Below are 13,112 nucleotides of genomic sequence, written 5' to 3'. Positions count from 1 at the left end.
TCAGCCAAAGCCTCATTTAAGTTCTCAACACCTGCCGCCACCAAACGAACTTCATGGGCAGCAAGAATATGCTCCTCCTCTGAACTCCAATGCGCTTTAATTCGCTCAGTAGAGATAGCATCATTCACTTCAACAGGATGTTTACAAGAATGATGCACTCCAAGTCCAACAGCAGAAGTAAAGGCATGATTATATTCAGGGCAGATAAAATTATGAATGTCTGAAATTGCCGACCTAATAGAACAATGATGACTTGTACTGGTAGAAAATAGTTGATTACAATTCTTGCAGGCATGTCTATGGTGTTCAGACACATCACGTCATCAAACAAGTCCTGAACGTTGAAATCAATCTTCAGGTTTTCTGAATCGAACCAATCAGAGTCAGACCCGCTATTTTCTTGATTATTGCAAGAAAGGAAACTAACCCATTCCAGGGTGCTTGCCCGAGATGGAAGGAATAGCATAATGAGCCAGTTAGTCACCCAAAGGTGTCCAGGGTACGCCATAAGGAAGCCGCTCATTTCTGCACGTGTCTGGTGCCTCGGACCAAAAGGTGTGCAACAAGGCAACCAGGCTTTGGAACACCCAAAATATACCTATAATGCATTTGTACTGTGGTTCGATAATCCCATAGGGTTAGATAATCCAAAAAATCTCATCCAGAGATTAAATTTCAAATTCTTTCAAACCACTTTAATGCCTTCAGTTAACAGGATAGCAGTTTCACTAGGAATGAAATTTGCTACCACTTAATAACATTGGCAAATGTCATTATGTGGCAGTGACAAGAAATTTAGTAAAGGATTAAACAAGAATATAATTTCTTGTCACGTATAGTTTACTTTGTCACCAAATGAAAAAAACTTTCTTTGACTTTCTCTGATCCATAGGATGGCATTGGTGTAGTTCAGGTTAGTTGTAGTTGGATTGAATGGTGGAGACAGTTATAGAGTAGGTACCCTCCCTCGATGAGTCTTGGACTCCCTGGAGGTGTCACGTAATAATAATAACAATAATATGGTGATACACAATTTTACTACTTGTGTATAGAAAATAGATGTCTTTTGCATTGATTCAACCTCAATATCTTATTAGTTCTAGCTCCTCCTGATTTGTAAAGATTGAAATGGGTCTGGTAGTTACCCCTTCTCATAATGCAGAACAATATACACATCTGAAAGGGGTGTACTGTGCATTCTGGGATATTAAGGAAATTGATGTGAAGCCAACAGCTTCTGTATCCTGGTCACAAAGATACTTCATGTGTGCAAACTTTGTTAGCTTACACTTGGGTGAAGGATTAAACATGAAATAATTTATCTTTAGATATAATTTACTTGGTGATATAGAGATCCTGCAAGATGATCTAAGTAAACTCTTACTTTGAACAGTGGATAATTAATGATTGCTAATTTGATATGTCGGTGTAAAGGATGAGCAAACTACACTGAGTAGTGTATAAATGGAACTGTACTGCAAGAAATTAATGAGGCTAAAGATTTAGATAATGGTGGACAGAGTTGAAGTTCAGAGGACAGTATTGCAAAAGTGGTAAGAATATCTTCAAGGATCACTTGGATGTTAAGAAAGTGATATGCAGCTATAAGGAAGTTATCCCTTTTTATAAGATGTTGATAAGATGACCACATAGGTATTATTTTGCACAAATTTGGTCACCTGTATTTCTTGGGGATGTGAGAGATATGAAAGTACACTGGATTCAGATACAGTGAATGAAATTGTGACTGCCTTGTCGATTGCTCCCATGAAGATATTTTGGAAGTTTTCTGGGTTACAAAGTTTAGCTGATAGGCAGAAAAGAGGAGTTATCAATAGAAGCATTTTTTATGTCACTTCCTACAACACACAAGAGACTGCAAGGATATAGCAAATCAGTGTGGACAAGAGTCAGGACCAAAGCAATCTATTGATATTCAATTTGAAGAGCTAAAGGTTGTAGTTCTTGAGGAATAATTCATGGGAAACTGTTCCATACAACAGAAATATATGGAATGAAAGATGAATGGGAATAGCAAGGCTTAGTGAGTCAACAGTTCAACTGTTAAAGAATATTGAACAGCTATGCTCATGCTATTGTAGGTTTAACAGAAATGGAGATATGATGGATTCCATTTCTGCTGAACAGCACCTATGGAACTTGTAATTAATTAAAGATTAATAGGGACAAGTAGACACAAGAAATTAATAATAATTTATTAATGTAGGTATCTGTTATATTCAGATCACCATATCTGTGATCAGTCATTCTGATTTAAGTTTGGGTGTGTAAAAGTACTTCAACACTCTCTTTCAACAGTTGCTCATGATAAAACTGATACAAGTATAACAAGTGGCCCTTCGGGCCAGAGGATATTGTGGTCACTATCCACGTCATGCTATACCAGAACAGATTTTTCAGGTTTTTTTATGGATGATGTAAGACTGGTGATCATTCAGTCAATTTTTTATGTTTGATTTGTCCAAAGCAAGAACGAAGGCAATCACACTGAACCAGGGATACACCAGGGAGGGAAAGATGGGCCTGTTTATCCTTCATGGATGGGAAGAGATTTTATTAACAGGAAAAGAAAATGTGGAAACTAAATTATATCTTTTAAGGAACTTGAAAATTGATACAGATTTTTCCACAGTGTATGTAATTGGGTTTAAGGATGGATTTAGCAAATCAAAGCATGCAGTTATTTAATTAAAAAAATGATTTCAATCAAATATCAAATCAAAAATTAAATATTGATTTGATAATTTGTGTATCTTATGTGATCACTTGCTGCAGGTGCACTACTTAACTGTAAAAATCATTTTTAATAATGTCAGTAATATTTAATTCTCAATTTTAATTTTAATTATAATTTGATTATTTTAATCTGACCAGATTATTTTTGTAGGTTAAAAATCAGGCTCATTTTCAAGATTGGGTAGCTCAACTGCGCCATCATCGTTTATATCGACAACATGAAATAGCTTTTGGCACTCGTGAAGCACCAAAAATTACGACTCCAGTTGAAGATGGACCAGTTGGTGGTATGTAGAAATGACATTTTGAAGGAATTTAATTTGAAAAATGAAAAATATATACCTTACCTTACCTATCCTCTTCGCTCCCTGCAGAGCACAGGGCCTCAACCATTGACTTCCATCTGACTCTATTCAATGCTTCTTTTTTTATCTCTTTCCAGGAATATCCCAGCTGTCTTGCCTCTGTTTCTAGTTTTCTTCTCCATGTTATCCTAGGTCTACCTCTTTTCCTCTTGCCTTGGGGATTCCATTCTAGTGCAATTTTTGCTATTTCTTTATCTGGGTTCCTGATTGTGTGACCTATCCAGTTTCATTTTCCTTTGGTGATTTCATTTCTGATGCTGGTTTGACCTGTTCTCTCCCTAAGTTCTATGTTTGTTATTTTATTTGGCCAGTATATTCCAAGTATCTTCCTCAAGCATTTGTTTATGTAGACCTGTATTTTATTTATGTTTTCCTTTCTTAGTGACCATGTCTCAGCTCCATATAGTAAAACTGGTTTAACATTAGTGTTGAAGAGCCTAATTTTGGTTTTTAATTTTATTTCTTTGGACCCCCAAATTTTCTTCATCTTACTGAATGCAATCTGTGCTTTCTGGATTCTGTTTTGTATGTCCTGTTTGGTTCCTCCTTCTGTGCCAATCACTGATCCCAGGTAGATAAAGTTATCTACCTGTTCCAGTGTTTTCCCTAGTATTTCAAAGACTAATTCTTGGGGATTTATCTTCATTACTTTAGTCTTGTTATGATTTATTTTCAATCCACATTTATTTGCTTCCTGGTTAAATTATCTATATTTTTTTTTTTTTGAGGTGTTGATGTTTTTGTGCCAAAAGGCATATATCGTCTGCAAAATCCAGGTCACTGATTTTATTTGACCATCCCCATTGAATTCCAATTCTTTCTTCAGATATTTTCCTCATCACCCAATCAATAACAATCAGAAAGATGGTCAGGGAGAGTATACATCCTTGTCTTAATCCTGTGTTTGTTGCAAATGGTTCTGATAGTTTGCCATTATTTGTTATTTGGATTTTGGATTTTTAATGAGTTTTCTTTGTTATATTTATGATTTTCTGAGGAATTCCATAGTGCTTCATTAACTTCCATATAGTCTTTCTGTCTATGCTATCAAATATAATCAATTTAGTTTAATCCTTTATCCAAGTGTGAGCAAACAAAGTTTGCGCCTGAAAATAAGGGAATTAATGCACAACATTATACATATCCGCAAGGAGATGTGTTTTGCATTATGGGAGATACTGAGTTAGGAGTGATGTTAGCTTGGTCCACCTTTGCTACGAGTTGCCTGCTGTTGTACTACCTTACCCCAGTCCCGAAGATATTTTCAGGTGCAAACTTTGTTTGCTCACACTTGGATAAAGGATTAAACTAAATTGATTATAGTCTAACCAAGTGAAAAATAAACTTTCAACATGCTATCAAATGCACATTTGATAGAATGTTGAAATCTAGCCTGTTCTTTCCTCAGTTTAGTTTCAGTTTCTTGTTTCATTCTTTCTAGCAATATTCTAGTAAATACTTTACTTACAATATTTAGAAGTGAAATCCCTCTGCAATTTTTACAGTGTTATATCTCTCTTTTTTTGGGCACTTTCACCAGGAGTCCTGTATTCCAGTCTTCTGGCCATTCCTCCTTTTCTCATATTTGATTAAATAGCAGGTGTAGCATTTCAACAGTAGTGTTTATATCTGCTTTAAGTAGTTCAGCCTGTATGTTGTCACTGCCAGCTGCTTTGTTTTTTGCTTTCTTTACTGTCTGAGTTCTTTTTGTTTAGTTATAGTGCCTGTATTTCTTTTTTTAAGTATGTCTTCTTCTGGTGTTTCTGGTATTTCTTGTTCTAGATTTTCTATTTCTCCATTTAAAATTTCTTGGAAATGTTCTACCCATCTTTTTTCTATGTTGCTTCATTTGTGAGTAACTTTCCTTGTTTATTTTTTATAGGCCCTTCTCTTTTAAAACTCTTCCCAGCTAACTTTCTTTATCTCAAGCAACCTCTTTGAGTCAAATTTACTTGCTGCTTCTTCAGCCTCTTTACACATTTCCTGAAGGAAAATTCTTCTATCTTTCCTTGCTCTTTTTTTTACCTGCCCATTTTTAAGACTGTATCTTTCATTTATCCTATTTCTTTTGTTTTATTCTGTACTTTGCAGAAGTGTATTCCATAAAGCTTTCCTTTCTTTGCATAATTTGATGGTTTCTTCAGAGATCCATTGTTTGTGATTCCTACTATGCCTTCCCAGAACTTCTTCGGCAGTACTATTAAGTATATTCTTTATTTTTTCCCAGTTCTCTTCAATGTCTATTTTCTTATCTTGTTCTATAAGGCTTCCATATTTATTCCTTAATGTTACTTTATATTTGTCTTTTGTATCCTTGTTTTTCAGTTTGGATATATTGTATTTAATTCTTCGGTTCTTGCCTTTAAATATTTTTCTTAGTTTCGTTTTTATTTTTGCAATCAATAATAAGTGGCATGTAAAGGCATCTGCACCTCTCCAAACTCTTACATCCATCAAAGAGGTTCCCCAAGGTCTGTTTATTAAAATATGGTCTATTTGGTTTTGGGATTTCTTATCAGGTGATATCCAAGTCTGTTTATGGATGTCTTTATGTTTGAATAAGGTTCCTCCTATGATCATATCATTATTATTATTATTATTATTCAGGCCTCCATGGAGTCAAAAGACTCATTATGGGAGGTCCTTCCTAAGAAACACAGTCTATCAAGACTCATCGAGGGGAGGTCCCCCCCCCCTAAGAAACACAAAGTCTATCATACCACTCCTTGAACTCATTGACCGCTCTCGCTCTCACCACTCCATCAGGCAATACAGTCCATGGTTCAACCACCCTCCATGCAAAGAAACCACTCCTCGCCCTCTTGCTCACAGTTTCCTTTCATAACTTCCAGGGATGGCCTCTTGTCATCACTCCTTCCTGCTGTTGAACCAACTGAAAGAACTTCCCAGTGTCAACCCTGTAACCACCTTTCAACAGTTTAAAAGTCTCAATCATATCACCTCTCCTTCTTCTATCATTGAAAGTGCAAAAGTCTTTTAGAATTTTCCCATTTTCATTACAGTTTCCTAAACCTTTTCCCATTATTCTTTATATCCCACGTTACTATCTCCTACTTCTACATTCATGTCACCTATAATTAAAAGCATATCTTTACTTTTTACTTCATCTACTTCTTTTTGCAGCATGTCATAGAAGTCTTCTTTCTCTTCTGTTTTTGCATTGTTTGTTGGCCCATAATAAATATTTCTGTATTTAGTTTTAAATCTAGCTTTGATGATTGTTTCAGAAACTGGTTTCCATTCAATTAGTGCTCTTCTAGCATCTGTTGTTAGCATGAAAGCTACACCTTTGCTATGTGTGTCATCTTCATCCTGTATAATAAATTTAGTTTAATCCTTTCAACTAAACTTTCAACATCTTCATCCTGGTTTCCAGAATATAAAATGTATTTGTTTGTTGTTAGTTGGATTTCTCCACTATTGTCTCGTTTAAACCTAGTATTTCTATTTTGTATCTGTCCATTTCTCTGGTTAGTAAGTTAGCTTTTCCTTTCATACAAAGTCCTAATATTCCAGCATCCAATTTTGGTTAAAGGTTTTGGACTAAAGACGTTTTTTCTTGGTGTTTTCCATCTGTCAGCTTCCTCAATGGAGCTTTTACTGGCTTGCTTCATTTTCCCCAGAACTTCTCCCTCTCGGTTTTGTGTTGGTTTTCCAACAATGGTTGCGGTTTCTGTAGCAATATGTTTTTTCCATATTGTGATTGCTAGCCAAACAACCCTCCTCCTCCTTTTTCATCTGGGCTTGGGCCCGGCAATGGCAGAGTTTGAAAAAATATATAATTATAAATAAAATATGTATAATATTAATAAGTCTAATGGATCAAAGCTATTTTGGGAAAGGATAACAATTTTATCCATTCTCAAGAAATAGTGAGCAGATGAGAAAACACCATGGGGGGGGGGAAGATCAGTTACTTTCATAGAACTTTTGCTATTGACTTAGATTTAATAATAAACTTCCTAAATCTTCTAAGAGCAATATTTTATTTACTTTAAGAAATATTAGCCACTTGTACAACAAAAAAATCAATATAATCAAACAGGTAAGGGTAATGCAGCTGTCATTATTATTATTATTATTATTTTATTATTATTATTACGGGCAACTCCAGGGAGTCATTAGACTCATCGAGGGAGGCCCCAAATCATTTTCATCACAACTATTCGACATTCATACAGTATCTATCATACCTCGCCTTAAACTCATTCACTGTCACAGCATCCACCACAGACTCAGGGAGCGCATTCCACTCATTCACTACTCTAAAAGTAAAGAACCCAGCTCTAACACCTTTACTAACCACACTTTTGCCCAGTTTCCATGGATGTCCCCTAGTCCTCCCACAACCAGCCCTGTTCTCAAAAATATCTTCTGAATTAATTTTATAGAAACCCTTCAGTAATTTGAATGTCTCAATCATATCTCCCCTCCTCCGCCTATCAACCAATTTTTGCAACCCACAAATCCTCAACCTGTTCTCATACGGTTCATTCCACAGACCTGCTATCATCTTGGTCACTCGCCTCTGGATCCTCTCCACCTCCTCCCCATCAAGAAGAAACCTAGGTGACCAAATCTGAGCACAGTAGTCGAGATGAGGTCTTATCAAGGCTCGATACAGAGGAACAATAACCTGCTTGTCTCTGCTTGTCAACGTATTCTTCAGCAACCAAGTGATTTGATGAGCTGATTTGGCCACTTTTGCAATGTGTCCCCTAAATTTCAATTCCTTATCCACCAACACTCCTAAATCTCGTGCCTCATCAATTTCCTGGAGCACGGTTCCACCAATGCAGTAAACTGCCTCCCATCTTTTCACCCCAAAATGCATAACCTTACATTTTGCCACATTAAATTGACATCCATTCTCCCTAGCCCAGACCTCCAATCTATCCAAATCATCCTGCAAAATTTTGACGTCATCTGCATTCACTATTGCCCTACCCAACTTCGCATCATCCGCAAACAAATGAACTGTTCCTCTCAGATCCTTTCCTATATCATTTATGAACAAATTAAACAGCAGTGGTCCAAGAACAGATCCTTGTGGTACACCACTAGTCACAGGCCGTCTTGTGGACTCTACTCCTGAGTAAACCACTCTCTGATATCTCTCCGTCAACCACCCTCCTATCCATCTCACCAACCCTATGTCCATTCCCATATGCTGCAATTTACTGATTAGAATTCCATGTGGTATCCTGTCAAAGGCCTTAGCAAGGTCCAGCAGAATCACTGTAAACCCATTACCCTTATCCAGTTCAGCCGTCACTGTGTTATAATACGTGAGCAAGTTACTGAGGCATGACCTACCCTTCACAAAACCATGCTGTCCCCGATACAGTATCCCATTTTCTTCTATCCAATCTTGTATTTTCCTCTTGATTATTTTCTCTAAGACCTTGATAATGATTCCTGTTATGCTGATTGGCCGGTAATTTTCAACAGCAGCATTGGAACCACCTTTGTGCAGTGGAACTATTTTCCCCTCTTTCCACCCCCTTGGGACTGACCCAGTCCTGAGGCTCAAATTAAACATAATGGTCAAGGGCACTGACAATTCTTTGGCCGCTTCACATACGACACGAGCTGGTATACCATCCAAACCCACAGATGTATTGACATTGAGGTTCTGTAATAGACTAGTTACCTCTACCTCATTCATCACAATTCCAGTATAAGCTGTTGGTTCCTCCATTTCCGCAAAGCCACCACCTGGATGATATACTCTTGCAAAGTGCTCGCTCAGTAATTCCACAACATCGACTGATTCAGTTACCTCCCTACCCTCAGCATTTTTTAAGATCATTCTACCATGAGCATTTTTCCTTTTACTTGCAACATATTGAAAAAACTGTTTGGGATTCTCTTTAGCCTGCATGGCCAATTTCCTTTCGTAATCTGCTTTTGCTTTTCTTACCACCCTTGTTACCATCCTGGCCTGCGCTTTATACCGTTCATGTGCCTGCCGGTCACCCTTCTCCTTAAATTCCCTCCATAGTTGTTTCTTTTTTTGCAACTCAAGCTTAATGGTGTTATTCATCCATTTAACACCTACTTGATTTATTATTCGGACTCTTGGTATACAGTCAACCATTGCCTCCTGCAAACAGTTCTTAACCACCTCCCATGCACCATCAACATCCAGCCCTTGCAGTTTTACATGCCATGGCATTGAGCCAAGCACACACCTAAGCTTGTCATACTTACCAGCCCGGTAATTCCACATATACCCTGTCTTAATTGTAAATTCGACTCCTTTAGCCACCTCCCAAGTCATGACCTTATGGTCACTCTCACCAATTGGTGGCAACATGGTCATGTTCGTTACAGCTACATTCTCAGTTGCAATTACTAGGTCCAGCACTCTCTGCCCCCTGGTATTTTCCAATACATGTTGCCGTAGATAGTTGTCCCTTAATAACTGCATAAAATCCAATTCCTTCCTCCCATGTGCCCTCTCCTCTTTCCAGTCAATGTTACCATAATTGAAATCACCCATAATAATTACCCTCCTTCCATTCATTTCTTCTATTTGCTTATGCATACTATTCCCACCATCCACTCCATCACCCGGTCTATAGCAGCACCCAATTGTATATTTTGTTCTGCTAGATTGTATCTCACACCAAACAGCCTGAAATGTGCTTTTTTCCCCATCCTGCAGTTCAACTTCTATACTCCTTGGCTGAAGCTCATCAGCTATCATCAATAACACTCCTCCCCCCTTTTTATTCACCCTGTCACTCCTGAACATGCTATACCCATCGCATTCAATCCCACTAGCTTTATCATCTTCTGTCAGCCATGTTTCACTAATACCGACAACCTGTGGCCTGGAAGTGCCAACCATGGCCAAAAACTCTTCCTTCTTGTTCCTAATACTCCTGGCATTAGTGTACATGAATCGCAGAAGCCCATTTGTCCCATCCCTACTTTGATTCCTTATACTAATTATCCCATTCTGATTTGTTGTCCGTCGTACTCGCCCGGGCATAATATACTCATTTATACACTTAACTTCCCCCCTAAAGTCTGCATATCTACTCCCCCCCCCCTCTTAATAAATCTAGTTTCCCTGAGTCTGTACATCCACTTCCACATCATTCATCAACACTCTTTCAAGTCTCCGTACACCAACTCCATTCAAATGTAACCCATCCATCTTATATAAGTCCTTTCGCCCATCGAACTCATTCCACACATCCACAAATTCCACACCACTCTCCATGCATAACCCACGCATAAAGTCATTGGCAATTATGGCCCTCCTTCTAAACACTTCGCTGTCATACCGCGGTAAGATACTCACCATCCTAACTCTCTCACTCTTCTCTTTTGCTACCTCAAACAACTCCCTCACATCCTCTATCATTTCCATTTTGTCCTCTTTCAAATCATTCGTTCCTGCCACTATTATCATCTCTTTCACCCTCTGTTTTTGCAGTCGAATAGATTCGCTGACGTCCTTTATGTTCGCACCCGGCTGGTACGACTTCGTTAAACTCTCAATTATTACGCCTCTTAATAGCGAATCCCCATACAGCACTCGCTCCTTCATTTTATTGACGTTTACGTACATTCTATTATTTGCCGTCACAGACTTCCGCCGGTTATTTGTCGGTACGTTCAACACACATTTTTGCATACGCTCCAGTTGTCGTTTGGCTCTGTGTATCGCGCCATTTAAACGGGCAATTTCGCTACTCGCATTTATCTCACCATTTACGTTATCGATCAAATCATCCATTCCTTCGGTGTTTCTACCTTCATTTACACTTTCAGCGACGCTCTCACACATATCTGGCACTACCACGCAATTCTCTAGTACACCGCCATTTTCTACATTCTGACTACCGTTAACGATATCAGTCTCGATACACGAAACACGCTTGAAGTCCTCATTCTCTTTACACTTTCTACACATATTAACTCCACTATCACTTTCTAACCAGACTCCTACCGCTCTTCGCAAGGCATACATCTCACAGACAGCACATTGCATAAAGTCTTTTACATCAAAACTCTTAAGCAAGCATGGCGACCTGGCCGCCATTTTTTTCTTTATCGGTGCCATGTGTACGCTATCTTTTCTTAAAAATAATAATTAAAATAACAGAAAACACGCAAAAATTGCACAGACACACCAAGAAACAAAAAGCAAACAATACTACTTAAAATTCTGGAAAAATATCTAATGTTAATACAAAATAATACTGATCTTTTCAGGAGCTCTCGACAAGCCGACGATCTCGATTATGAAGTATAACAGAACATAAAACAGAAAAATGAAGTGTTCTTTTTAATAATTTGTACACTTATGTGCATAAATTATTATAAAAACTAAAACCACTTCAGATATATGGAGTTCCAAAAAATTCACAGATGCACAATTCCTCCTCCTCCCCAATTCACCCAATAGTTGATTGCATAGACAGCACACTATAAACTTGCCAAACAATTAGCAAAAGTACTTACCTTCCCACTTCATGGGCAACTCTCTCTCCTTTATTAAAAATTTTGTTCTTTATAAAACTTATAAAAAAATCTTAACTTAAAAGATTCAAATAACATAGTCAGCTTTCATATTATTATTATTATTATTACTACCATTATTTCTACCCCAAGACCTCATGGAGTCAAAGACTCATCTGGGAGGTCCTTTTATCACACACATAGCTCATCGTACTGTGCCTTGAGCACATTCAAACTCCTTGCAGACACGACACTCTCAGGCAAGGCATTCCGATCATTTGCAGCTCTGCACGAAAAAAACCTGCCTCTCACTCCCCTACTCACCCTCTTTATACAGTTTCCAGGGATGACCTCCAGTTATCCCCCGATCTCCCACTATTTTCTGTAGAACTTCTCCAGTATTGATCCTATAACAACTCCTTACCAACTTGTAGGTCTCTATCATATCTCCCCTCTTCCTCCTGTCCACCAGACTCTGCAAATTACATCTTTTCAATCTTTCTTCATACTCGACATTCCAGAGGTCAGAAACTACCTTAGTCAATCGCCTTTGGACCATTTCCAACATCTCTTCATCCTTCTGAAAACCAGGTGACCAAATCTGGGCACAATAGTCAATGTGTAGCCTAATCAAAGCCTTATACAACGGAACAAGAATCTCCCTACTTCTACAAGTCAGTGTCCTCTGCATCATTCCCAGAAGCCTTTGTGTGTCTTCACAATTTTGTCTATGTGTCCCCTAAATTACAGATCCTTATCCACTATCACTGCTAGATCTCTTATTTCTTCCACCTCCAACAATATATTCTCACCAAGCATAAATTCTGCATCCCATCTTTGTTTTCCAAATTTTAAAACCTTACATTTTGTAACGTTGAACTCACATCTTCATTTCCGTGCCCAATCACTCAATTTATTCAAGTCTTCTTGTAAGGCCACAACATTTTCACTACACTTCATGGTTCATCCCAACTTTGCATCATCTGCAAACAACTGAATATCTCCATCCAGATCCTCTCCTATATTGTTAATATATACAAGTTAAACAGTAATGGCTCCAAAACAGACCCCTGAGGCACTCCACTAGAGACTTTCCTTTTCCTTGACATCGTTCCCCCATACACAACTTGTTGATACCTATCAGATAGCCAGTCTCCAATTCAATGCACTAATTACTTCATTGTTTGAAGTAATATGAAATTACTTATACATACCTTATTTGAGATGCATTTCTGCACTGAAATTTTTGAATTATTCAAATTCACCATTTATACAGGTTATTTTTCATGGAAAGGAAAAATACACAAACAGCTAGATGGGACTGTAGTGAGTTCCTGCTTCCCATTCACCAAACAATTTCTATATGGAGTTTGGCCTACTCTTTTCTTTTCCAGCACACTTAAAATGCCCAAAACTAAAGCATGATCCATCCCTTTATCAAATGCATAACCATGCTCTTTGACATTTGTATCATTATTATATGTCTGCATA

At 37.9% G+C, this 13,112-nt stretch overlaps 1 protein-coding gene across 5 annotated transcripts in view; it reads left to right on the top strand.

Moving 5' to 3' along the window:
- Nucleotides 1-13,112, top strand: part of LOC150109624 (oxysterol-binding protein-related protein 6-like) — a 695,026-nt gene that overhangs the window by 302,447 nt on the left and 379,467 nt on the right. For all 5 annotated transcript variants that reach the window (XM_090409290.1, XM_090409281.1, XM_090409257.1 and 2 more), the window contains one exon: nucleotides 2,909-3,044. In XM_090409290.1, the coding sequence (XP_090265416.1) occupies nucleotides 2,909-3,044 (136 nt within the window). The remainder of the gene's footprint in view (nucleotides 1-2,908; nucleotides 3,045-13,112) is intronic.

This window comes from Typopeltis vanoorti, chromosome 2 (assembly GCF_054136105.1).
Source record: "Typopeltis vanoorti isolate ZY-2024b chromosome 2, IOZ_Tvanoo_1.0, whole genome shotgun sequence".
Taxonomy (NCBI): Eukaryota; Metazoa; Arthropoda; class Arachnida; order Uropygi; family Thelyphonidae; genus Typopeltis; species Typopeltis vanoorti.
This window is presented reverse-complemented; position numbering and strand designations above follow the sequence as displayed.